Raw genomic sequence first — 26,538 nt, 5'->3', positions numbered from 1 at the left:
TGTTTCACCATTTCCCCATGTTTGCAATCGATTAACTTTATGTAGGCCCAAGTTCCCAATCCAAATAGAATATTTTATAACCCTTCTTACAATTGTTTTTAAACTTCAGTACAGTGAAAGTGACTTCGATGGAACCAAAATATCAAAATCTCTCTCTCTCTCTCTCTCTCTCTCGATGTTATATAATCCAAGTAAGTCCCTCTCTCTCTCTCTTCTCTCTCTCTCTCTCTCTCTCTCCTGAGCCAGTTCTAAATCTAAATAGATCCCCTCAGTCTCTCCCCAGCCCCTTTCTCTCTCTCTCCGGTGTCCAATTGAAGATCTGGTTCTGCTCTGGCTCCCCTCCCCAATCTGTCTCCCCCCTATCTATCTCTTTATGGGAACTGTCAACAACTTCGACCTGTCAATGTATGTGCTCCCTTCCAATATGCTGTTCTCTCCTTGCAGGGGCAGAGCACCAATCACTCAGGATGAATCGACCTAGCTAGGCAGTAGTCTGCGGATGGGAAAGCTGCTCCTGCTAGCTGGTAAGTCTATTTTAACCATATCTTTTGCTTCTGCTCAGTCTACATCTTCTCTCCCTGAACCATGCCATTAGCACGCTCCAATCTTCACATTCACCCTTCTATATAAATGGTGCTAACCTCTGCCTTCCTTTCCTCAGGAGCACTTTCCTCCTCAGGTGCACAAGCACCACCGAAGTAGAGTGTCTCTCTCCATTGCACTGCAGCACCATCACCAAATAACAGGTCATCTCCTCTCACCTTTTCTGTAGCATCGGCATATTCATTCCTGATTTGTAGCAGTATAACAATGAATTACATTTCATAGATGCATGCTATTATCTGAAAACTTCATTGTCTATCAGATGATTCTTATCTTTTTCAAATGTGATCTCTTGAAGAGCTCTGCATAGTATAACTCATGGTGTTTGTAGTCAGGTTTAATTTTACCATGTGATGCATGAAATTTTTCCATGGAAAGTTACCTGCTAAACTTTTATGTGTTTTATCTTCCTGTCCTTCCCATGCTTGGTATTGCCTGATCATATATGGACTCAGCATTTTCATTGCTTGTGTTTTTTTAGCATGAAGCGCCAAAGAGTTTGTGCACCACGTATCCCAACTCTGAAGGATGTCCATCATGGCACCAGATGAAGTTTATGTCTCCGAGTATACCATAAGTTTCATGTTGAGAGAATTGGACATGGTAGGAAGAGGGTCAACTTTGTTCTGTTGGATGCAGAGGTAATGTGTGCACATATTTGCACTTATGAGTTGTTGTATATTTATAGATCATGCATTATGTAAGTTTTTTTTCCGTTCCGATAGGGCACAAAGATGGCTGCCACCATATATGATGATCAAGTTGATCGTTTAGATCTATTGCTTAAAGAAGGCATAGCCTATTATGTGTCGATGATGTCTGTTGAACCAATTTCAAGTATGCAACGACGAATGTTTGCTGATAATCCTTATGAATGTCGTTTCACTTCCGTCACTCAAGTGTTTGAGATGAGAAACATGGGTGAAGGGACAATCCCTTTCTTTCCTCCCTTCCTTCCATGTGATCGGATTTTCCCATCCACTCTTTATAATGACATCTATGTTTGTAAGTTGTGTACTTTACTACTGATTTAGTGTATTTGTAAGAAACAAAAAATGTTCTTAGACCTCTTTTCTGTCTATCCCATGTTAGATGTCATTGGAATGGTTTTGTATGTAAGCTCAGTGGCCTTTGCGGATGGCATCTATAATAGGCGAATCCCATTTAGGAATCTTCTTTTGATGGATGACAAGTATGTGTGCTTAGTTGTTTATATTTGTATTCATGAATCTTGAATTATTCCATAATTAATATAGAATTATTCTATGTCTTGGCTAAACTATTTTGTGCATCTATAGGTTTAATTTTGTGAACATACGTGTGAAGGACAAAATGGAAAGTGGCCACACTCGTGCTTGGGCAAGAAGTGCTGAGGAGTGTACAATTGCTATTGTTACCATGCTGAGAGTAAAGCATGTTGGTAAGTATGATATGTTAGTGGTTGTTTGCAGCTTCAGTTCGTAAGGATAGATTGATAGCTTATCACCATAAATCTTTGAACATTATTTACCCAGGAATTGTCCTTTCCGATGCAATAAATGTTAGCGAGATACTAGCACCACCTGGAAAAATATTTAAATTCATAAAGCAGTGCCAATAAATAAGTGTGGCGTTCTGTATCAAAACAAATTATTTCACTAAAGAAACTGAGTCAAATGTTGGCATGGTACATTGAGATTAATGCTAGAGGATAGATTCAAAATTCACCACAATTAGAACATGCACAGGTCTGAAAGTAGATTGAATGGCCGTGGATTTGGCTGGGTACAAATTAAATGTATGTACCATATAACTAATGGATTTCTCTAATATGTGATTGTTGTTACTTAACTAGAGCAATGTCAGCATACTACTACCTTCAGTAGGGTGCACTTTGGTCCAGATGTTGATGTTGCAGGTCAGATGAAGAAGAGGTGATGACTTGTGATGCTTACTCTTATTTGGATATTGTTAAAATATCTTGACTAAATCTGTGTATTTTGTAGGATCAACAATGACCTTAGTTGATCTACTTTAAGTCAGCACAAACAGTGGAAGGAGCCTTTTGTAGTCACCTTTTGAACCAAGGATGCTAGAAGAAGCAAGAAGTTGAAGCCTTAGGGGACAAACACAAAACACACCAGCTTTGTGTGCATCGATGAAAATGAACCTTTTGAAACCACCTTTCAATGTTTACATGTTTTTATTTTGTTATTATGGCCTCTTAGCACTACTTGCGGCCTAAATCATGTTATGGTGGATTGGAAAATGCTGTCGCTGTTATGGATGAAAATGTCGTAATTCTACTTTATCACAAGTTATGTTATTTTGTGATCTGAATAGTTGTGTTCCTTGTGAGTAACGATAAGATTTTTTTGAAACTTTTCGTTGTGAGTCTAATTGCAAATGGACATGAGCTTTATTTTAAGAGTCTGTTTATTACTTTTTGTTGCTTTGTGTTAGATAGCTCACCAGGGATTATATAAATAAAATAAATAGCTTTGGTAACAATCAAATATGAGAATAGGTGTTATGATTTTTCAGCAATGTACGTAGTTCCGTGACAGCGCATGCACACCTTACTAGTTTATTATTAGATATGCGTCTTCCACTGGACGCACGCCCGACCCAAACGACGAAAGCGGACTGGGGCGTTTTTCTGTCCGTCAGGTCACCCAAACTGACCAAACCGGACGCAAAAAATACCCGGTTTGGTTTGCCCGGCTGGAGTTGCCCTTCAGATAGTGCGCGACAAGCGAGGACTACAAAGCCTCCATTTCCCTCTTTTCTCCTCCCAAATCCCAATCCCGACGCAATGCCTTCGTCGTCCTCCTCCTCTCGCCGCCGCGGCCGCAACAAGGCCCCGTCGTTGGCACCGGAATTGGCGGAGGTCGCGAGTGATGAGGTTGATCTGCCCTTGGACTCGCCGTCGGCCGTACACCACAACCTCTACCCCGCCCAGCGCCCGGCTGTCCAAAACCCTAGCCCTCCCGGGGCCCAGGCCCACCGCGCCATGCTCGCCTCCTCCTCCTCCTCCTCCTCCTCTGGCCGGCGTCGCGGCCGTCGTGGCCGCAAGGGGCCAGCGCCTGCGACAGTGGTGGCGCCTGCGGCAGTGGAGGCGCGGGACTGGGCGGAGCTGCCGATGGACATCCTCACGGCCCTCCTCCACAAGCTCGACCACATCGAGATCCTGATGGGCGCGGGGCAGGTGTGCCGCTCCTGGCGCTCCGCCGCGCGCGACGTGCCCGAGCTCTGGCGCCGCATCGACATGCGAGGCCACGCGGACCTGGAGCACGAGCTCAACCTCTCGGGATGGCGCAGGTTGCCGTCCGCCGCAGCGCCGGCCAGTGCGAGGCGTTCTGGGGCGAATACGCCGCCGACGAGGATTTGCTTCACTTCCTTGGCGACCGGTGAGCTGCCCCTCCCCTCAGCCGATTCTAGGGCTTCTGGTTGGCTCTAATTCTGATTTGTTTGGCAAAATTGGTTGGCTCTAATTGATTTGGTTGATTAACACAAGGTTTAAACTGATGGCTTTGTGCTTGATTTGGCACTCGAAGTCTGGATGTAGGCCGATGTATGTGTTGCTTTCGTTCAGTGTTATGGATTATATAGCTAATTACTCCGGCACGGCTTTGAACTAGCTCTAGTACAAAGCCGTGCCAATCTTTATGTAACGGAGGGAGTATATCGCAGCACGTGGGCGGGTTTGCCAAACCATGAAACCAATATCGTAAGAAGCCCAGTCTAAGTTTGTGTGTCATGCTTCTAATAGTACTCTAGTTTGGACAGTATTTCTCGCGGTGACAAGTTTCAGCTTCTCTGCTGCCGAGTTGTTAAGATACACCAGCATAGAAACGGTGTTCAATACTGTCATTTGTATGATGTTTTGGGCAAATTACATTTCTTCTTGTGGCACCATCAAATGTTTTAAGTAAGAATTCTTGCAACTTCTAGTAGTGATTACTCTCGTTGTTAGATTCAGGTAAGAGGAGTAATTCCTCTACACTTCTTTCTATTAAAACTGAAAGGTGACAAACAAAGTGCACAAGCGTGTGCACTTACGCAATTGCTGTCAGGTATTAAAGCTATCACGTTGACATTTCTGTGATTACTTTCCTGAAAATGTAGTAAATGTTGAAGGAAGATAAGTCCAAGGTTTAATCCTTGCTCGTCTGATTTCTCTAACCCTAGCATTTAACAGTAATACTATGCAGTATGCACCTGGCAGGGCATGTGCTGCTGAAATTATTTGTAACGGCTTATGGATTGATATGGGATGAATAATATTACGGCAGTTAACATAATAACTGTCACTCTTTAAGACAAAGGAATATGCTTGTCTTATTCAAAAGCTTTTCATATTAGAAGCATTACCATGTAGCACAATGGAACTGGACAAATTTGTTACTGTAGTTGTTATCGATGCTAATGTTGAAACTTATAAATCCACTTCTTCAGGCAAGACAATTATGACCGTTGGATGGATGTTCCTCTTCCGAAAGTGAAGTAAAACAATGAAAAACACTTCAGAATGACGGACCTCACACGCCCAATTCCCGTTATCTGTAAATACTCTGGTCTAGGACTATATGAAGTTTAATCAAAACATGAACCTATGCTAGTTACTTTTTATACAGAATGTTTCTGCCTTTATTTTAGGAATGATTATTAATACTGCAGCACTATCTTTGCAGGGCACCATCTCTGAAGAGTCTTTGCCTCATCTCCTGTTACCATGTCCTTGAAGGATTTGCAGAGGCAATAAAGAAGTTCCCTCTGCTTGAGGAGCTGGAGCTTTCACTATGTCCAAATATAAGTGGCAATCATGTCTTTGAGGTTGTTGGTATCGCATGTCCGCAGCTGAGGCGCTTCAGACTGAGCAACCAGTGCTTCTTCAGTTTCGAAGAAAGTGAGGATAACTACAGTTTTGAAGGAAGTGAGGATGTGTACAACAAGGATGAGGAAGCCCAGGGAATTGCAACTATGCATGAGCTACGTTCTCTGCAGCTCTTTGCCAATAATATCACCAATGCTGGATTGACAACGATCCTTGACAACTGTCCCCACCTAGAGTCCCCTGACATCCGTCATTGCTTCAATGTTAACATGGAAGCCACGCTGCTAGCAAAGTGTAGCCATATCAAGGCACTGAGGCTTCCCTACGATTCAACGGATGACTATGATTTTCAGGTTCAGGCCCCTGTTTGGTCAGGCTATGATTTAGGCATCCAGTCCGACAGTGATGAATGCTTTTATGGTGGGCCTGACTACATTCTGGACTCAGATGAGTATGATGATTACTGTGATCCTCATCGCTACCTTGATGGCGTCTACCTTGGGAGGCCAGTTACTATGATGGATCTGTTCGATGACGACTACTGACTGCTGGATTGTCATCTTTTGCTGGAAGATTGATTGCTGCTTACCAACTTCACTGGTCTATGTTCTGGTCTTTGTGCATGTCCATTACCAAATCGAAAGTCTTTAAATATTAGTACCTTAGTACTCCCTCCGTTCCTAAATACTTGTCGTTGTTCTTGTCGTTGTTTTAGTGCAAACTTACCTTACAACATAGGCGTACTCGATCACCTCGTCTTTTTTCGCCGCGGCCGCTCTCCTTTTTGTGTTTAATAATAATAGGGCACCGCTGATGCTTGATTTAGGGTTTCAACCAGGGAGGCAGGAGGCTCGTCCGATATACTGGTACATAATACTAGTGGAGTGCCGTTGCGACGATAAGAAATATATGTGTAAACATTTGAACGACATGGTTATTTTATTTCATAAATATGGCCAATGAAAGTATGTCGAGTGAAAATCAAACCCGGTAGATATTTCTTCACTTGCACGTCATAAAAAGCAGATCTTCCCACCCTCCCATTTTTTTCTATTCGCAACCCATTCTGTAGCACGACCATTGCAAGAAGATGTCCGGTTAGGTGACGGCATAGCCAAGTGTTATGGACATAATCAGTCCTCCCTATCCGACAAATAATAGTTGGACTCTAAACTCTTTGTCGGTATCCTTGCCTCTATATGTTTCTCGTCGTCAGTAGTGAAATAAATAGTGCAACCTTAATAATCATCATACAATAAATCAATTTTGCAAAGGACGACCAAAAAATGGAATAAATTAGCACAAGAGCATATCAAGATGTAATTAGCTCTTACATTAATTAACATGACAAGTATATTACATTAATTTACTTCAGATCACATGCCAGAATCTGCATAGTTGTGCCCTCCAACATTGTTTCAAATATAACCTAACATCTCTATGGGGCCTTAGCACGACGACTACCCAACCGTCTACTACGACAAGCTCTCTTTTGGCAAACTCTGCCCGACAACTGTGATGGAGGGACAAGGACGGTGGCCCGCCGGCTCGTTCTAGTGCTTGTTGCCATTGCTATGTGGTCCAAAGACCTATTTGTATTTTTTTTATTACTTTTAGGGTTCCTTGAACTGCTGTTGATGATTATTAATAGACCGGTGTTCCTCTTCGCAAAAAAAGAGAGAGTACTAGTTGATTTTAAAGATTCAAAATGTTTTTTAGATCAAATCTTTTTTTTTGCTCCTCATTCAATGTTCACATATGGTTTTGTATCAATGAGGTCTTGGAAACTAAATCTCACTGGGATATGATCCGACAAAATTAAATTTTAACCCTTTGGTTACCGGACGACAATGCACAAGTTATCATCTTACTTTTCAAGAAGTTATCACATGGCAACTTACTACTACCATGGTGGCAACTTAATATATTACTGGACGCCAACTATAATACACAAATCGTCACCGTATTTTATATGAAGTAACCATATGCTAATCTGTTACTAACAAGTGGCAACTTGATACATTACCGGAATCCCATATATTATTGGCTAGAAATTTTGAAGCGGAATAATGCTGCCGAGACACAAAAATCATGACACTTTTGTTACCGGAAGATAATGCACACGTTATCATCTTATTTCGAAATAAGTTATCACATGGCGACTTCATATATTATTGGATGGCAACTATGATATGCAAATCACCACCGTATTTTGTATGAAGTTACCATCTGGTAATTTGTTACTACAAGTGGCAACTTAATATATTATTGGATGGTAATTTTTAAGGCGGAAAACGTTGTGGGAACATACAAAAGTTGTGTCCCTTTTGTTAAGTTACCATCTTATTTTGTAATAAGTTACCACGGTTATAAGCCTATGAAGTTACCGCATGGCAATTTGTTACTAACAGAGTATATTATTAGATTGTAACTTTTAGGATAAAAAAAGTCATCAGAAGATACCAACGTGGGGATTTAGTTTCGAAGATCTCGTTGAAACAAAACTAACCGTCAAGACGGATCATAAATCAGATACATGGTTTAAAAGTTAGAACATTTTAACTCCATGCCGTGCATGCATGATTGATACTACAAGCTAATCACGTGAGATGCATGTATTGTAAACTAACGACCCATTGATCACGGTAAAAAAAAAAACACCGCTGGCCACTGCTTGCTATCGTACGCGCTGCTTCCCCGTACCTATATATTTCTAAAATGTTTGAGAAGTAGCTTTAAAGCGTTATAAGTAGAGTAAATTAAATTGTTTATTCTGACTATTGCCTGTGTGGTTATTTGGTATTATTTGGAACTAGTGGATTCCCCGCACATTGCCGCAGGCTGGAAGCCCCGTGTAGTTGCATAGATAAAAGTGAGACTAAATTTGAATGTTGCTTTCCTTTCTAGTCAAAGTAACATGAGTAACCAACTAAGCGTTAACGATATGCTATTGGTGTATGTACATGCGAAAACACCTGAGAAAGTATACCTTCCAAAGAAAATCATTAAAATGGAAACAAATAACATGGATTCTTAGCAATGTTTGCTGCATAATGGACATGCGCCCTATTGATCAATTTATTCACACACCAATATCGCAGACAATGAAAGAAGGGATCTGCATGTAATGAAAATCAATGGGACCATGTGCACCATGTGGTCCATATGCATATGTAATGAGTTCAAATTGGAAAAAAAAAAGAAAACAGACGCCGACAACATGATGGAGAGAGTGGCACCAGGTCCTTCGGGTGATGTGCTAGTCGAGGCAACATTTTTTACTGGCTTATTTTTCTTAACAAAGTTTGGTTGCTTAGAGCATCTTCGATAGATTGTGTATATCTTGTTATCGATACGAAGATATAGGAGAAGGTCTAAAAATATTCCTCAACATCTTTCAAATTTTCAGCGCCTTGTCTATATGCATTTGTGTATATTATCTCTCTCTCCTGCTTTTAATAACATCCTTTAACTACCATTTTAACAGCTACTATATTTTTAACGGCCGCCATCTACATATAATTAATCACAGTTACCATCCACGAAGATATACCAATGCGCAATACCAAATTTGATATAGCATGTAAAATCTAGCGGCAATGGACTAACACAGTTCGTTTAGCATGAATAGTGAATACACATAAAAAAGGCCTTTGTTAGAAACAATCCACAAAAAGGCAATGCATCGAAACAATTTTCTAGCAGCTCTGCGCACACGATGCTCCTCTCCACTGCCTGCGCACTTGCTGCTCCTCTTCCTCGCATCCCTGCTGCTACGGATGGCAATGGGTACCCGAAACCCGATTACCTGACGGGTCTAGACCCGATTAGATGCGGGTCTGGAAAAAATTAAAACCCGCGGGTCTGCAAACGGAGGAAATCCTAGACCCGTCGGGTCTGGTGGGTCCGGGTCTGGGAGAGCAGAACCCACACCCGGAAACCCGTAAACCCGGTTCGTAATAGAGACCCCACATGTCAGTATATGCATCCAGCCCAGTCAAATCCGACGGTCCAGCCCAGTTCTGATCGGGAGGCCCAATTCGTGTGAAAACCCTAACCTAACTCCTCCACTCGGCACGCCAGTACGCCATCGAACCGAACTCCTCCACTCGGCACTCCTCCTCGGCTCCTCCCACGCCACCACGGGCCCCGCCGCCACGCCGCCCTGCGCCCCTGCCGCCGCTTCCGTCGCCCCGCCTCGCGCTCCCGCGGCCGCCCGTCGCTCCGCCTAGCGCCCGCCGTGCCCGTCGCTTCGCCTCGCGCGCCGGCCACTGCCGCCCTCACCTCGCGCGCTCGCCGCCGCCGTCGCTCTGCGTCGCGCGTGCGCCGTCCCTCAGCCCCGCGGGTCATGTTTACCCGCGGGTACCCGAGACCCGTCTCGGGTCCGGGTCTGAGAAATTTTTAGACCCGACACCGGGTCCGGGTCACGGGGCGGGCGGCCGGGTCCGGGTCTGGTATGGCCTGACTCGGCCGTGAACCCGGCAGGTGCCATCCATACCTGCTGCTTTGCTCGATCCCGCCAAACGCGCCTGGCTCCTGCTCGTCGTGACCCTGCTGCCTCCAGCCCCAACCCTCCTCCTATTTCCGTGAGACAGCCTTCCTCCCTTTCCAGTGTGGCGGAAGCTAGCAGTAGTAGTACGTCCGTGGCATCCCGACGGCGCCACCCAGAGCTCCTAGTGCGGCGGCTGCCCTCCCTCCTCTTCCACGTTGGTGGCGCCCCTCCCTCCTCGATCTCTCCCGAGGAGGCTGAATCGGCGGGCGGCGAGGATGGCCCCTCCCTCCTCGATCTTTCTCGTGAAGGCTAGGCCGAATCAGCGGGTGGCATGGCGCTCGGCAGCTGGCACATCGCGGAGATTGAGCGGCCAGGCTGACGTGAAGGAAATTAGAAGATGGGATGCTGATGTGGACAGGCTCCATGTGCGGCTTGCTAAATTAACTATATTTAGTGGGCTTTAATTTTATAAAGTTTATAGTTTGCCAGAAAGTGGGTCCGTTTGGAGATGGTATATTGTGCAGGATTTGTTGAACCAAATTAGGTGCCGTGCTAGCAACAGTCATCGATCGATACAGGTGCTTCTTCAAAAGAAATACAAACACTATACTGAAACTAATTTCATGCTATAAGTTCATATATTTTTCTACTCTTCTGTCCAACAAAAAATGTTTTAAATTTGTTAAAATTTCAATGTATCCAGACATAACTTAGTGTATAAATGCATTCAAATTTAGTCAAAATTGAGACATCCTTTGTTAGACGGAGCAAGTAAGTACAAGGTTTGATTCATATATCAAGCATAAAACGGAAAGAGGATTTCTATGGCAATAAGAGGGGAATTAATGGACAAACTAATTAACCGATCATTCATCATGTTCATCGGCATATCTTTGCGCATGTCTGGTGCAGCACCCGCAGCGGCCGCCACCAAACCGCGGCATCCGGAGTTCCTTGATCCTGCCCTTGCACCTCTCCACAAACCTTTTGCCAATCGCTCTGGAGGCCCTACAGCCGCCGGCGTCGAGCAGCCGGAGACGCGGGCAGTGTTGGAGGAGGGCGCCGATCTGTTCTTTGCCGAAGACGCCGCCGCGGCCCTTGTGCACGAGCTGCTCCAGCAGAGGGAGCTTCTCGACCACCCGCGCGAAGAGCGCGAAGTCTTCGCGATCTTCATCACACGTGTACTTGGACCATCTCGTGATGTGCAGGCTCCTCAGCGACGGCGACCTGCAACAGCCGGCCGGCCGGCGAGCAGTCAGGATTAGACCTTAATTAGATTGATTCGCAGCTTTGAATCAATTAATTACCTGTCGGAGAGGTAGAGGAGGAGATTGCCGTCGACGGGGCCGCGGAAGGACTCGCAGCGGCCGGCGCTGCGGTCCACGGCGGCGCGCGCCAACGCCCGCCATGCCCTCAGAGCGGATTTGCGGCTGCCGGCGAGGTCGATGTGGCGCCAGATCTGGGGCTCGTGGGCGGCCGCGTGCCGCCAGGACGCGCACGCGAGCCCCGCGCCGCGGAGGATGTCGATTTGCGGAACCCGGCTGAGGATGGCGCACAGGACGTCATGGGGCAGCGCCGCCCAGTCCCTCGGCTCCGCCGGCGAAGGAGGATGGGCTACGTCGTTGCGGCGGCGGCGGCGGCGGCGGGGAGGAGGAGGCGTGGGCTCCTGATCGGCGGCTGTTGGGGCCTTCCTTTTCCTCTTGGACCTTGTTCCCATCTTTGATCTTGTTTCGTAAGTGATGCAATTAGGTCGGCGATGGCCTTATATATACGGCCCTTTCGATAACTGAGATACGTACTGGACAAGTGATATGGCCATATGGGCCATTGCTTATCGGGCCTGCCTTATTCCTATCATCTTTTTCGTTTATGTTATGGGCTGGACTGTATCAACTACGGCAAGGATCGTTTGAAATAAAAAAAATTTAACTACCGCACCGGCCCATCTCTCCTTTCTCATTGCACATGCAACCAGGCTTCTCGAGCAAAAATTAGAGCACATGCATGTATGCAATAAAGAAAAAAAAATGATATCATCAAAAGTTCTGTTCGAATTATAGTCCGGTGAACGTTTTGTGTTTGTTCAACGTTTCAGATACAAGATTGTGCATGAGGCACTCTGCAAAGCATGGTTTATACACGGCAAAGGCTTTGTTGAGTGCCACCCATGACAGAGACTGCGTGCTAAACAACTTAATGGGGAAGACAGACTTTGCCGAGTACGTTTTATCGCTACTTGATAAAAAAATAAATTCTGATCTACCCGGATCATGTTTGAGAAGTTGCTCTAAAGGGTTAAGCAGAGACCAATTAAATCTTTCATTTCGACTGGTGCTTGTGTGGTTGTTTCGTATATTTGGAATTGTCGGAACGACTTGTTTTATAAAACATATTAAAATCGTATCATGCTAGTGGATCCATTTGAAAATGGTTGTACAGGACTAGTTGGCATGGTACTAACATGCATTATTAGATGTGGAGGCCGAGCTTACCCTAACTCCTATCTTAGTATGTTGAAACCGAAAGGAGGAGTTTAGAGCAAAACACGGAGAATGGACAAACTAAGGGCATGTACAATGGTTGATAAGATTATCTTACCTTAGATGTGACACGTCAATTAAAAAAGACAACAAAACATGTTTTACAATGAGTTATCTCTTATTGTTATATCTTAAAATTAATTCTTAGATGAATTAAATGAACTAAATAAATGCTAAGAAAAGGCAAAATCTAGTACAATGAGAAATTTGTCTTATCTTTGCCTTATCATTTTTGTGAAGAGATCATCTGTTAATTTTCTCTCTCCACGTCAGATTTTATCCTATGTGGCATCGCTAAGAGAAGGCTGACGTCACCCCTTTGTACACGCCCTAATTAGGCAGCATCTTCAGTAATTCTTCGAGAGAACTCGGTTCCTAGTCAAAATCAAGACCTACATATATAACTGATCATTCATGGTGTATGTCGGCATATACTTCTGCGTTCTGTCTGTGCTTATCTGTTACAGGACGAGCAGCTGCCAACAAACCGGCGCGGCATCCGGAGTTCCTTGATCCTGCTCTCGCACCTCGCTAAAAGCCTTGTGCCAATCGTATCAATCGCGTAATAGCCGCCAGCGTCGAGCAACCGGAGGCGCGGGCAATTGTTGAGGAGGGCGCTCAACTGTTCTCTGCCGCAGAGACCGGCCGACAGCACGAGCTACTCCAGCAGAGGGAGCTTCTTGGCCACGCCCGTGAAGAGCTCTTTGTCGCACGCGGAGAAGAACCATCTCGCCACGTGGAGGCTCCTAAGCGACGGCGACCTGCGGCGATCGACGGCGGATCGGTTAGGGTTTAGATTGACTGATTGCACTACGCCAGAATGGGTTATTGGTGCACGAACTCCAGTGGCGGTTTCCCTGGTCCAAAAAATTCACCGCCGTTAGACGTCGTTGGAGGAATGCAAAACGAACACCAGTGGCGGTGAGCAACCACCGCCACTGCCACTGCGGGTAGAGCACCAGTGGCAGTGAAAGCACTCGCACGACCAGCAGCGCCACCGGTGCTTTAGCACCCGTGGCGGTGGTCGTTCACCGCCACTGGAGCTCTTTAGTGGTCACTAGCACACGATCTACAGTGACGGTTAAAGTGGTCCAAAAAACAAATCGCCACTGGTAAGTCGTTGGAAGAATCTAAAACGAATACCAGTAGCGGTTAGCTTCCACCGCCACTGATACCGGAGCACTAGTGGCGGTGCGAGCACTCATACGCCTGTCACCGCCACTAGTGCTCCTAGTACCAATGGCCGCATCAGTTAATCGCCACTAGTGCTCCTTAGAGTTTCCCATCCCGGTTACCAGTGGCGGACAGATTCTTGGAACCACCACCGGTAAGTTATTTATAAAAGCAAAGTTACTGTGGCCTTATCTTTCTCAGCTCGCGCGTCTCTAGACCAGCCGCGGCTCCTCAACACAGGCGACGGCGAAGCTCTGCCAAAATTCCATGGGGCCGGCGGCCGGAAGGTTGCTCCCTTTCCCTCTCCTTTTTCCTCCTCTCCCTCTCCTTTCCTCTAGCTTCTTCCTCTCTTCTCTTCTTCCTCGATCTGCCTGAAATGGTGCCGGCGGCCGAGAGGAGATCGATCTCTCTCCAGGAGCTGTCCTGGCCGGCCCCCTTGCTCGGGAGTTCCCCCACTCTTCCCCTAGCTCCGTTTCTCCCTCTCTTTCTGCTGCTGGTTGCTGCGCAACCGCTCCCCTCTGTCTCTCTGGTCCCCTCTCTCTCTCTGCTCCCTTCTCTCTCTGTGATTAATTAAGCTCTCTCTCAATAAAATACGTGTTTGATGTGCATGTTCCGCGACCATCTTGCCGTGTTTGTAAATTTTTGTTTGCACATGTATACAGGCCATCGTGCCGTGTGTGTTCACATGTGGGTGTGGGTGGGTGTTTATTTGGCAATTTTTTGTAAAATTTGTAAATTTTATAGCAAAGGTCATGCCAAATTTTTGTGTGATACTATATGTAACTTGATTTATGTTTGTTTGTTGTATTTTAGCTCGATGAGGCGTGCTTGGATGTACGAGGGGACAAGAAATTGCGAAGATTGGATAAGAAAACTGAAGGACTTCACTGATGTCGCCACGGAACACATGCTGAGAAAAGGGGACGACATGGTATGTTGTCCATGTAGCAATTGTCGTAACACAATGATGCTTCTGCCAAGCGATGTGGAGTTGCACTTGCTCCTACACGGTTTTGTGTTGGGTTATTCACGTTGGACTTGTCACAGCGAGGATTCCATTGAAGTTGAAAGCGACTCAGAAATGGAGAACATGGAGCTTGATGATCCACCCGACGAACCAAGCCGTGGCGAAGATCAAGAAGTTCCGCAAGGCAGGGTGGCCGAAATGCTAGATGATGTGCACCTGCGGAAACAGTTAGATGACGCAGACGATGATATAGTGTCCCGTAAATTCCAGAAGCTGAGGGAGGACGCAGAGACGCCGTTGTATGAAAATGCAGGGCTGGACAAAAGTGTGCTGGAAGTAACGCTCGAACTTCTCCGAATGAAGGCAAAATATAACATCGTGGACTCGGTATTCACGGATATTTTGAGTTACCTTTCTACGGTTCTTCTTGCGGACAACATGTTGCCTAAGAGCATGTACGAAGTGGAGAAGGTTGCATGTCCCCTCGGGTTAGAGGTTGTCAGATACCATGCTTGTCCGTTGGACTGCATCATATACAAGGGTGACTACAAAGACATGCACGGCTGTCCAGTATGCAAAACATCCCGATACAGGAAGAAAGACCCCAATCCTAAGGGCCTCCCGGAGAAAGAAGTGACTCGTGGTCCAGCGGCGAAGACGGTATGATACCTCCCGTGTGGTAGCCGGTTGGATCATTGGTTTCAAAACGAGAAGGAGGCCGGGTGGTTCATCTTCTACGACCCGACTCAGAAGAATATCGATCCTGATGGAGTGTACCGTAACGACGATGGTGTACTCAAACACCCCGCTGATGCGGCTCAATGGAGGACCCTGGACGAGGAGTTTCCAGACTTCGGCGCAGAGCCCAGGAACATCAGGTTCGGGATGAGTACTGACGGAATCAATCCGTACTGAAACATGAGCAGCAAACACAGCACATGGCCGATGATCCTGTTCATATACAACCTTCCTCCGTGGCTTATCATAAGAGGAAGTACATCCACCTATCCGTGCTCATACAAGGCCCTAAGTACCTGGGAGCTTATTTGAACGTGTATCTGGAGCTACTGAAAGATGAACTTGCAGAACTTTGGAGTACGGGCCGAAAGGTTTCGGACGCTCACAAGAAGGAGGAGTTCACCCTTCGGGCAGCTCTGCTGACATGTGTGCATGACTACCCTACGAACGGGAACTCATCTTGCCAACGCACACATGGGTAAGAGAAGGATGGCGATGGACCTGTGTGGAAAAGGAGGTCTGTGTTTTGGGACCTGCCTTACTGGAAATTCTTACAAAGCCGTCACACCATAGATGTCATGCATGTCGAGAAGAACGTTTGCGACAGCTTGTTGGGCTTGCTAATGAACAATGCAGATAAGACAAAAGATGGGCCAAAGGCACGGAAGGACCTGGAGTTCTTGGGCATAAGGAAGAAGCTGTGGGCGGTAGAGGAAGAGTCACCGGAAGACCACAATGGTGAAGTCACGGTAACGATACGATGTAAACCTGCGTGTTATACCTTGAGCAAAGCCGAGTTACACAAAATGTGCTAGTGTCTCCACAGCATTAAAGTTCCATCCAACTACTCGTCCAGCATCAAGAGACTCGTTGACAGGAAGAGTCACAAGCTTGTTGGTATGAAGTCTCATGACTGCCACGTGATTATCACGCAGCTCCAGTTGCAATAAGAGGTGCCATGGAGCCATGGGTCAGAGAGACGGTCATGAAGCTTTGTGAATTCTTTGACACAATCGGGCAAAAGTCCATCACGGTGGAACGCTGCCTCCAGCTGAAGGATTCAATGATACAAATTTTGTGTGAATGTGAGATGTTCTTCCGTCCAACATTCTTTGATATCATGGTACATCTGATGGTCCATATCACCGACGAGATAATCCTACTATGAAGCGACCGCATTAGTAGGTAGTAAGCAGCTCCCTGGTTCGCCGGGCTGGGCCCGAACCTGAAAAGCCGTGTTGACTGGGTGGGCTAATTTTTTTCCATGAAATTTGATCAAGTTATTTTGAAGTTCAGAAAATATTTAAGACATTTGATTTCAAATTTGAACAAGTTATTTCAAATTCAAAACGTATTTAAGACATTTGATTTGAAATTTGAACAAGTTATTTAAGACATTTTGCTATCAAATTTGAACAAGTTATTTCAAATTCAGAACATATTCAAAACATACCCGTTCATTGCGTACGACTGGTAAGTCACTACGCAGCCGTCGGGTAGCCACGAGAACTTTTGAGCGGTCCTTTCTTCTTCATTTGCCACCACCCTGGCATACCACAAACTCTTGAGCCACATGGCGAATGTTGCATTGTGGGTCTTGTGTATCCAATCAGCACTCCTGTTAGGGTACTGGTTTTCAAGTTCTTCCATATGCATGTCGATGAAAGGCTAGACCTCGTACATATGTTGCAGCACCATTGTATGTGCTCTCATATAGTTGTCCTCTCTCCCCAATGAATACACATCCAGAACCTTCCGGCCAAGCCCACCTTCACCTTCTAGTTTGCACTCATGTCCTGATTCGGGTACTCCTATGGGTTTGCGATCCGCCAACCAATCAGTGGCGTACTCCACACACTCTTCTACATGGTAGCCTTGCATGATGCTACCTTTCGGATGCCCTCTGTTACGAACATACCGATTCAGCACCTCGTGTCGTAGCACGGGGCTCAGACACCGGGGATGCGCGAGCACCCCCTTTTAGGTTTGGCAGTGGGCAACGGGGATCGCTCCGGCGATTGCCGGCGAGGCCAATGTCAAGTGCTGGGACACGATGAACACAAGATCGTTTTTACCCAGGTTCGGGCCACCCTAAGGTGTAAAACCCTACGTCCTGCTTCTGAGTTTGGTATTAACCGATGAGCAAGGGTTTACAAGTTGCCGGGGGGAGTCCCCGGGTGCTCTCGCTTTTCTTGGCTAAGTGCTACTCGCTACTCTTGGCTAGAATTAGTAGTGAACTGAGAGTCCATTCCAGCCCTTTGACCGTTGGCGGGGTCCTCCTTTTATACCGAAGGGGATACCACAGGTGCCTCGGTGCATGGGTGACAAACGGCGAACAAGAAGCCAGGGCAGCTTGGCCCTGCCGCGCTGGCTTGCATGCAGGATGGGTAGCCCTGCAACTAGGGTCCTATGTGCCTAAAATTTACACCAGGTCAGTCACTGTAGGCTGACTGGACGGGGAATCCACTTTCTGTCGGTGCATTTAATGCTTGAGTGTGCTTCACTCCTTGTCCTGACGAACCCTGCACACGGGGAGCCCACTGAGCGGCCACGTGGCGTCGCTGTCCTGTCCACTCGGTCCCGCTCCTGTAACGGGCGCCTGCGCCCGGGAACGCCCTTCCCGGCAAGTAACCTTCGCGGGAAGTGCCCAGGCGGGATTTCTCTTGCTGCCCTCCAGGATGACCCCCGCAGCCCAGCTAGCCCTGCCGTGCTGGTGACTTGCCGGGCAGCTCGCTGGGTGCTGCCCGGGGTGCGATCCTCCCGAGGAGCAAGCGAGGTGGCCCACGCGCCATGCAGCGGTGGTACCCCGGGTGCCACTGGTGCGACAGTAGCCCCCGGGCGTGGGCCGGCAATGCCTGTTCCAGGGTGGACTTTTCCCTGGTCGGGTGCCGGGCTACGCCCTTAACTGACGCGTGGGTCCCGAGCCGCCTCGGGTCCTCGTCTATGCGCTGCTTCAAGAATTCTGCCGTTACGGGCAGAGTAGTGGGCGCGAGATTTCCGCCCTAACCACCCCCTTAAACACGGGTGGTTAAGGCCACGCCCTGCACTATCCTCTTGAAGTGTAGTTTTCCCCAATGCACCCGTAGGGTGCGGATGCGACCGTTGCTCAGCGCCGGGGTGTTATAAGACCCCACTGCTGCACTGAGGAGCAAACACTTAGCCCCCCAACCTTTCTTCTCCATCCTCACGCTCCCTTGCGCCCCTGAATCCTGCTAGCTTTTGCCCGCGTTCCCCATGGCGCCCACCGCTCCCGAGAAAGGGAAAGGCTCCAAGAAGCCCGCGGCCCGCAAGAGCGAGACGGCTCCCAAGAAGCCCGCCTTGGAGAAGGACCAGAAGAGGCGGGCGCTGAGGGCCACGCATGCCTTCTTCCGGCCCGGCTACAACGGCAAGGGACTAGACAAGGTCCGGCATGCCGTCGCCTCGCGGTTCAACGAGTACGGGGAGACTCTCATCTTCCCCGTCGGCGCCGAGCACCATGAGAATGACTTCCGGGTGTTCGCGCGCTTCATCCTCGCCGGGCTGGTGCCTTCATTCTCCTTGTTCCTCCATGCGCTCATGGAGGCGTATCAGCTTCGGGTGGCGCAACTCCACCCCACCTCCCTCTTCCTCCTCGCCGTCTTCCAGGTCCTCTACGAGGAGTTCGTCGGAGTGATGCCGTCGGTGGCATTATTCCGGCACTACTTCTACCTGCGCGTCGAGCAGGAGGGGGCGATGTCGTCGGGGGTGGTCTTTTCCGCGCCCGCGACCGGATGAAATCGAAGTTCATCGTCCGGTCGGAGAAGAAGATCGAGAAGGAGTGGCGCGCGGACTGGTGCTGGGTTCTTGTGGAGCAACCCGAGGAGTTCATCTACACGCCCACCGAGCTGCCGGTGCCCAACGACACCTGGCGGAACCGCTACAGCCGCGACGCTGAACTCCTCCCCATCATCGAGAGAGCCGCGGGGCTCACCCACCTCGACGTGGCGCGCACCTACATCAGCCGACGTATCGCGCCGCTGCAGCTGCGCTCCCGCCCTACCTAGATGTACACGGGGCCCGGGGACACCACCTGCCTCTAGCATGGGGGCGTGGCCCCGGAAGCAATCCGGGCATGGGTGAAGGGGATCACCGGCGAAGACGCCCCCTTCACAGAGCTGCCGCCAGGGGCTCCCTCTCTCCATGCTGGCGTCCCGGGGTTGCACAAGATTATCAGCGGCTACCCACCCTGCGACGAGTGGGGGCTGATGTCCGACTCCCCCGCTCGGGCCCCGCGACCCCTTCCACCCGCAACCCGGGGGAAGCGGGTGGTCGAGGAGAGTGAGGGAGAGTCAGAGCTCAGCTGGCCCGACCTCGAGTCTTCCGGCGACGAGGCGGGTCAAGTTGCCGGGACCCGAGCGGTCCTCCCCGCGGCGGAGGAGGAGGAGGACGAGGACGACGCACCCCTTATCCTGCGAAGATCAAGAGCGCCCGCAGCAACGGCCACCTCCGCAATGACCGCAAGCGCCGTGGCGGCTTCCGCGGCGACCGGGGGTGTGGCAACCCTGCGGGCGCCCATGGCCCCGCCCAAGCAGGGGCTCTTCCGGGGCTACGAGTTCAAGCTCAACCCCTCGAAGGACGGAACCCCGACGGGAGCCGGCAAGATGGGGAGGGCTGACTCGCCACCCGCCGCGCCGAGCAAGAAGCCGCACACCCGGGCCCGTGCCAGCACCGATCCGGCTAGCGCGGGGGTTGGCGGCGCCGCCAACGCGTCTGCCGCTGACCCAATCCCAGTGGAGGACCGGCAACAGGTACTGATCCCTCTTCTGGCTCCATTGTTTATGTTTCCTCTGTCCACTGACCCGTAACCATGTCGTTTTCTTGATTCGCAGGCAAAGTCCAGCCCGCGGCGGGCGCCCCGGCGACAGAGGCTAGGACGGAGGAGGAGGAGGCTCCTCCCGCAAGCGCGGCGGCCTCGCAAGGTACTCGTTCAGAGCTTCCTTGCGTTCATCACCGGGTAACTTAGTTTATTTTTAGATTCTAATTCCTTTCTTTGTTGCAGACCCGACTGGGCCCACGATGGGAGAGGGCGATGCGGTGGTCGATCTCGGCTCCGACGTCGAAGACGCGGGGACGAGAGAGGAGCCGGAAGAGGCTCCCGCGCCAGGCTCCATCGTGCCGGACACAGTGGTGCCGGCGCCCACCGTCGATACTGAGGCGGAGCTCAGCGACGCGTCCTGGGCCGTACGGGCCAATGACGTGGATCCCGCTGTCTCCCCGCAGGAGGTGCCTCCTGCCGGGGGCACGGCAACTCCACTAGTCCCGCAACCCGTGGGCGCGGGTGTGGAGGAGGCTGCGGCAAGGGAGCAACAGGAGGCTCCGCCGCAAGGGGACGACGCCCCTCCCGGCCAAACAGTGGCGGCGGGGGCCTCGTCGTCGTCCGCTGCTACCTCCGGTCCAAACCTCGGCATCCTTGCCGGGCCAACTTGGGACCCAATCACCTGGGACTCAAGCATCTACGACCAGGGGCACTAGTTGCTTGACTCCATTAAGGAGCAGCAACTGGCGCTCCTCACCTCCTTCAACCAGGTGAGGGAGCGCCACGAGCTCGCGAAGGGCCAGCTCGGCGAGGTGCGGCAGGCCGTCGAGAGGGAGCGGCAGGAGCTCTCCCGGCTGCGGGAGGAGACGCGCCTGGTCCGGCAGGCCAGGGATGAAGCCGCAACGCCGGTTGTCCCCGAGGCGGAGCTCCACCGGCAACTGGAGGCCCAGCGCGCCGAGCACTAGCAAGCCCTGGACTCGCTGGCCGCGGCGTGGGAGAAGGCCAAGAAGGAGCACGAGGAGGTGCTCGCTACGGCCCAAGCTCGCCTCAACGAGAAGATCGAGCTAGTCTGTAGCTACCTCTCCCGGCTCCAGGGGCTGCGCACCAAGCTAGGGGAGCAGACCAAGGATGCGGAGGATGTGGCAGCGGCGTCGGCACAGCGGGAGAAGGAGCTCAACTCCGCCAAGGAGAAGAGCGCCCAACGTGAGTCCGAATTGGCCACTGCCCGGGAGAAGCTCGTCAACGTGGGCGAGGACAACGTGGCCATGGCGACGGAGATCTCGCGGCGAGCAGAACTCCTCCAACGGGCCAAGAAAGCGGTGGCGCTGGCATGCGGCAACCACGACAAGTTGGTAGAGCAGCGACGGAGGGAGACCGAGAAGCTCCGCGAGATCGCCCAGGCCATGCACGACCTCCTGCCGAGGTTTGAGATGCAGGTCGCGAAGGTGGATGACACGGACGTCAGCACCTTGATCCCCTTCTTCTATGACATGGTGGGGAAGCTCGGGGCGCTCGACGTGTGGATCTCCAAGTTCTTGCGACGGGGAGATAGCCTCGTGCGCCAGGGAGATCGCTGAGACGATCCTCCCCCGGGTGCACCTCCACCACCTGGACTTCCCCTTCGAGACGTTGCTGGACGCTTGGTCGGACAGCGAGGATGGCCCTACTCACTGCAAGGCGGTGATCAGGTTCATCGAGGAGGTGGCGGACCGGATGCAGAGGAAGCCGGAGCAAGAGCCAGAGGCGGAGGCCCCAGCCAAAGACCTCGACAACTAGTCGCCACCGCCCCCTGCTGGTCCTTGTTTTATCTTTCTGTCTTCGTTTTTGATTCCTGCAAGTATCGCGCTTGGCGCCGTTAAACAATTGATGTTTTATTATTCTATGTAATCGTTCACTGTTTCTATGAATTTCGCTTTCTGGTTCTACTTGGTACTTGCTTCTTGTTCCCGGGATTGACTCGCGGGGTGGATCTACTGGCCTTCGCGTGCTATGCTTTGTGTTGCCGGGGACTCGCGCGCGACACACTTAACCAGGCCAGGGACCCGGGACAGACCCGCAGTGCCAACCTGGGGTCAAGTAGCGGCGGCGAGCCACTCCGCTTGCGGGATAGCTACCCCCAAGCATGCGCTCATGGGACGGACCCGCGAGCCGCATGAGGAGCACACTCCCCCCCACAAGCGTCCTTCTAACACGCCAGCCACACAGAGTGCTCGAGCCACACCAGTGAGCCAATGTTAAGCGTCAGAAAGTTAGGTGATTAGGACCATGCACTTAGCTGTCTGTTCTCGCACTTGGAACGCTTGCTGGAGGGATGCGGCAGGAACACTGTGGCGGGGCCGCCGTCGGCACCAAGCACTGATGGCGGCGCCACCACAGCGTCTCCGCGGCAGCCCTCGCCTCGGAACCACCTGTTGGAGGGGTGCGGCAAGGGCACGGCGGCAATGCACACATCAGCGTTGAGCGCTGATGGCATGCACCCCAACCGTGCCTCTACGGCCTCCCTCGCCTTGGAAGCTATCTTCTTGGCTTCGCTCTGAGTTGCTCTATGGCCTCCACGCCCTTTTATAGGCGCCACGAAGAACCTTGCCGCCATGCGCGCCGAGTCACTGCGGCACACGTGGCGGCTCCCTCCTGCAGCAGGAGCCTCGAAGTGCGGTCTCCACGCACTACTGGGCACCGCTAAATGACACAGCCCGTGAGCGCTGCACGAGCATCACAGTGCGCGCAATTCCGTCCTTGTCTTGCATGTCAAATTCTTACCGAGCTCAAGATGCTGCAATTATTTTTTGAAATGCACGAAAAAAGACAACAACACAGATAGAGCACAGGTAACCCTCCTTCCTCCCAGCCCCCGGACACAGAAGGGTCGATGCCAAACTTGGGTGTGAGCACTCTTCCATTCCAGGATGCAACTTCTGCGTGATGCGCGTTGCGGGGAGCCCGGCAACGGCATGTGCACGTGCCGGAGCGATCCGGCAATGGGTTTTTGTTTTCGAGGCTCCGGCAGCCCCCTGCTCACAACCAAGGATGGAACGAGACTTCTGTGCACCTAAAGCAGGAGACAGAAGAAAAAACATGCAAATAATCGAGACAACTTGAAACTCAGAGGAAAGCACTTATCTTTATTCATCGAAACTAACGATTTACAATCGGGGGTTGCCCGGCTAAACTAGTTCGAGAGGCATGCTACCGGAGCATCGCCTATGGGTCGGGCTCCGCCGCTTCACGGGTAGAACTTACGCAAGTGCTCAAGGTTCCAACTATTTTGCACTGGCAAGCCTTCTTCGGTTTCCAGCTGTACAGCCCCCGGCCTGGTTACCTGCACTACCCGGAAGGGGCCCTCCCATTTCTGAGCCAGCTTGTTCTCAGCCTTCGTTCCTTGTATCCGGCGCAGGACATGGTCTCCGATCTCGAGCTTCCGGGGACGGACCCGCCTGTCATGGTAACAGCGGAGTCCCTGCTGGTAGCGCGCAGCCCGCACAGTAGCCCGGCATCGAAGTTCTTCGATGAAGTTTAGATCGTCAACCCTCTGCTCGTGTTGGCTATTGTTGCCGTACGCGCATACTCGAGGGGATCCATGCTTGAGCTCGTGGGGCAGCACCGCTTCTGCTCCGTAGACAAGGGCGAAAGGAGTTTCACCCGTTGCCCCGCTAGGTGTGGTCCTGATTGACCACAGCACGGGCTGGAGTTCTTCGACCCAGTGCTTTCCGTGGCCTTTGAGTTTGTCAAAGGTTCTCATCTTGAGCCCCCGCAACACCTCTGCGTTGGCTCGTTCCGCCTGTCCGTTTCTCCTCGGGTTAGCAACAGAAGAGAAGTGTAGTAGGCTTGGAACACGGCGCTCGTAAATTGTGTGCCATTGTCGGTGATGATGCCGTTAGGCACACCAAACCGGCACACAATGCCCTTGAAGAATTTGATGGCTGCCTGAGCAGTCACCTTCTGCACTGGCTCCACTTCCACCCACTTGGAGAACTTGTCGATGGCCACGAGCAAGTACTCGTAGCCGGCAACCGCTCTCGGCAACTTATCAACGATGTCCAGCCCCCAGACCGCGAACGGCCAGGAGGATGGAATGACTTGCAGGACCTGCACAGGCTAGTTACTCTTCTTCATGTGGAACTGGCACGCCTCGCACGTCTTGACTAGCTGCTCAGCATCGGCTAGCGCTGTAGGCCATTAGAAGCCGTGCTGGTAGGCCTTGCCGGCTAAAGCCCGGAAGGCCACATGGTGAGAACATGTGCCTCGGTGTATCTCTTCCAGGAGTGCGCGCCCTTCGTCTTTGGGCATGCAGAGGAGCTTCACTCCATTTGCACGCCTCCGGTAGAGGTTCCCGTCCACCCGGGTGTACATCTTGGCTTGCCGGGCTACACGTTCTGCGGCAACGTCATCTTCCGGGAGGGCTTCTCCCTTCAGGTAGCGGGCGATATCCACCGCCCAAGGCGGGGTTTCCCTGCTCATGCATGCCGCTACATCTGCGGCATGGACCTCCGCTATTGCGGGGTTTCCTTCAGTTGCCGGGGGGGCTTCCCCGGCAGCCTGCTTGGGGGCAACCGAAGGCGCAGTCTGCCTGTGCTAGAACACCCTTGCCGGAACCTTCCGGCGCTCTGCTGCCAACTTGGACAGCTCGTCAGCCGCGAAGTTATCCTTGCGCTTGACGTGCTCGAACCGCAAACCCTTGAACTTGCGTTCTAGCTTGCAGACCTCATCCACGTACGCTGCCATCAGCGGGCAGGCGTAGTCCTTGTTAACCTGGTTGCTCACGAGTTGGGAATCCCCACGAACAACTAGGCGCTTGATATCAAGGGCGATCACCGCCCGCAACCCGGCGAGCAACCCTTCGTACTTAGCCGTGTTGTTGGTGGAGTTGGGGAAGTCGAGCTGGATGGTGAACTTCAGCTGGTCTCGATGACGACTCCGGCACCAGCTCCCTGCAGGCTGAACGCGCCGTTGAAGTACAAGATCCAGAGGACTCGATGACGACTCCGACACCAGCTCCCTGCAGGCTGAACGCGCCGTTGAAGTACAGGATCTAGTGGCCTTCGTCCAGCTTGCCAGGCAGGCTGGTCACCGGCTCTTCTTCTTCTACGCCCATCGAAGTCCACTCTGCAACGAAATCAGCCAGAGCCGCACTCTTGATGCTCTTGGTGTTGGTGAAGTGCAGGTCGAACTCCGACAACTCCATCCTCCACTTGGCCACCCTTCCGGTGGCTTCACGGTTGGTGAGGGCCTGCTCGAGCCAGAATCCTGACACCACCGTGACGCGGTGTGCCTGGAAGTAGTGGCGTAGCTTGCGGGATGCAACCAGGATCCCCAGAAAGAGCTTCTGCACTTGCAGGTACTGCATGCGGGCGTCGCGCAGCACTGTGCTGACGAAGTACACCGGGTGCTGCAAGAGCCGCCTGCACGGTGTTGACGTTGCCGGCTCGACGGCAGTTCCCGGGTCTGGGGCGGTTGCCGGGGCTAGTCCAGCCCTCTGCCCCGCAAGCTCGGCCTCAGGGAGGTCTTCTTCTCTCTCGACAACTAGCACTGAGCTGACCACTTGGTCAGTCGCCGCTAGTTAGAGTAGCAGCGGCTCGCCCGGCTTGGGGGCGACGAGGATCGGCGGCGACTTCAGGCACTGCTTGAGATCCTGGAACGCCACCTCAGCCTCGGGGGTCTAGTCGATCGGGCCCTTCTTCTTCATTACCTTGAAGAAAGGCAGGGCGCGTTCGCCCAGCCTCGAGATGAAACGCCCCAACGCGGCCACACAGCCGTTGAGGCGCTGCACGTCCTTCACCCTGCGGGGAGCCTCCATTTTCTCTATAAGTTCTATCTTCTTTGGGTTGGCTTGAATCCCCCTGTGTGAAACCAAGAAGCTCAAAAGCTGCCCCGAGTCTACATGAAAGGTGCATTTCTCTGGGTTCAACTTGAGCTTGATCCTGCGGAGGTTATCAAACGTTTCCCGCAGGTCATCAATCAACGAGTCCCCCCGCTTTGCCTTGATGACGATGTCATCCATGTAGGCCTCAACGTTTCGGCCTAGCTGGGACCCCAAACACTCACGTAATGCACGCTGGAATGTTGAGCCCGCGTTCTGCAACCCGAAAGGCATGCATGTGTAGCAGTAACAGCCAACCGGAGTGATGAACGCCGTTTTCTCTTCGTCTTCGACTGCCATCTTAATTTGATGGTAGCCGGAAAAAGCATCCAAAAAACACAGCAAATCACAACCAGTAGTGGAATCTACTATTTGGTCAATGCGAGGTACAGGGAAAGGATCTTTCGAACACGCACGGTTAAGATCAGTAAAATCTACACACATGCGAAGTTTATCCTCCTCCTTGGGTACTACTACAGGTTTAGCTAACCAAGTGGGGTATAGTACATCCCTGATAGCCCCCGCAGCTTTAAGCTTGTCCACTTCTTGCTTGATGAAATCTTTGCGCTCCTGTGCTT

The 26,538-nt window shown here is 51.1% G+C and overlaps 1 protein-coding gene, 1 long non-coding RNA gene and 1 pseudogene across 2 annotated transcripts; 2 read left to right on the top strand and 1 right to left on the bottom strand.

Moving 5' to 3' along the window:
* The first annotated feature begins 409 nt into the window (after nt 1-409).
* LOC104583564 lies at nt 410-2,147 on the top strand. Its single transcript, XR_731398.3, has 6 exons — nt 410-524; nt 662-746; nt 1,085-1,244; nt 1,329-1,608; nt 1,696-1,795; nt 1,902-2,147. It is a non-coding gene; the product is annotated as an uncharacterized LOC104583564 (long non-coding RNA).
* Nucleotides 2,148-3,342: 1,195 nt separating this feature from the next.
* LOC100842559 lies at nt 3,343-6,124 on the top strand (annotated as a pseudogene).
* Nucleotides 6,125-10,613: 4,489 nt separating this feature from the next.
* On the bottom strand, nt 10,614-11,662 carry LOC104584047 (putative F-box/LRR-repeat protein 22). Its single transcript, XM_010238157.3, has 2 exons — nt 11,219-11,662; nt 10,614-11,138 (listed from the first exon to the last, which is right to left on the bottom strand). Exons 1-2 carry the CDS (start codon nt 11,626-11,628, stop codon nt 10,778-10,780), a joined length of 771 nt encoding a protein of 256 aa, XP_010236459.1. The 5' UTR covers nt 11,629-11,662; the 3' UTR covers nt 10,614-10,777.
* Nucleotides 11,663-26,538: the final 14,876 nt, after the last annotated feature.

Source organism: Brachypodium distachyon, chromosome 3 (assembly GCF_000005505.3).
Source record: "Brachypodium distachyon strain Bd21 chromosome 3, Brachypodium_distachyon_v3.0, whole genome shotgun sequence".
In the NCBI taxonomy this organism is placed as follows: Eukaryota; Viridiplantae; Streptophyta; class Magnoliopsida; order Poales; family Poaceae; genus Brachypodium; species Brachypodium distachyon.
This window is presented reverse-complemented; position numbering and strand designations above follow the sequence as displayed.